General features: G+C 35.6%; 1 protein-coding gene across 2 annotated transcripts in view; it reads right to left on the reverse strand.

Moving 5' to 3' along the window:
- The window catches only part of LOC119594363 (neprilysin-1-like), a gene marked incomplete in the record, with an annotated part of 114752 nt that overhangs the window by 48291 nt on the left and 66121 nt on the right, over window positions 1–340 (reverse strand). For both annotated transcript variants that reach the window (XM_037943424.1, XM_037943423.1), the window contains 1 exon segment: window positions 204–292. In XM_037943424.1, coding sequence (XP_037799352.1) covers window positions 204–292 — 89 coding nt within the window.

A 340-nucleotide genomic window follows, 5' to 3' on the forward strand; every position in this document is an offset into this window, starting at 1 on the left:
ATCCCGGCGTTAAAGTGGGCTAAAATTTTGTTTGTTACAATTGTATTCCATTATCATTAAGTCGAGTATAACTCATCACACTCAGTGCATCATACTAAAATTAATTATACTACAGACAAGTTTAGTGATATTTAGTCCTTTGAAATGTATTCTCCTTTCGTCTATGAAGTAAACTGTAATGACATTTAGAAAGAATTATTTACCTGTTATGATATATGTGACTAAACTTGAACTGACCAGCAGCAACACCAACACACTGCCCGTGAGTAGACGCTCTTTCCATCTTCTGTATCTGGAAGGAAAAAAGCAGTAGGTTAAAAAGTGTGAGTGAAAGAGCGGG

The sequence above is a fragment of the Penaeus monodon genome, chromosome 33, assembly GCF_015228065.2.
Source record: "Penaeus monodon isolate SGIC_2016 chromosome 33, NSTDA_Pmon_1, whole genome shotgun sequence".
Lineage (NCBI taxonomy): Eukaryota > Metazoa > Arthropoda > Malacostraca > Decapoda > Penaeidae > Penaeus > Penaeus monodon.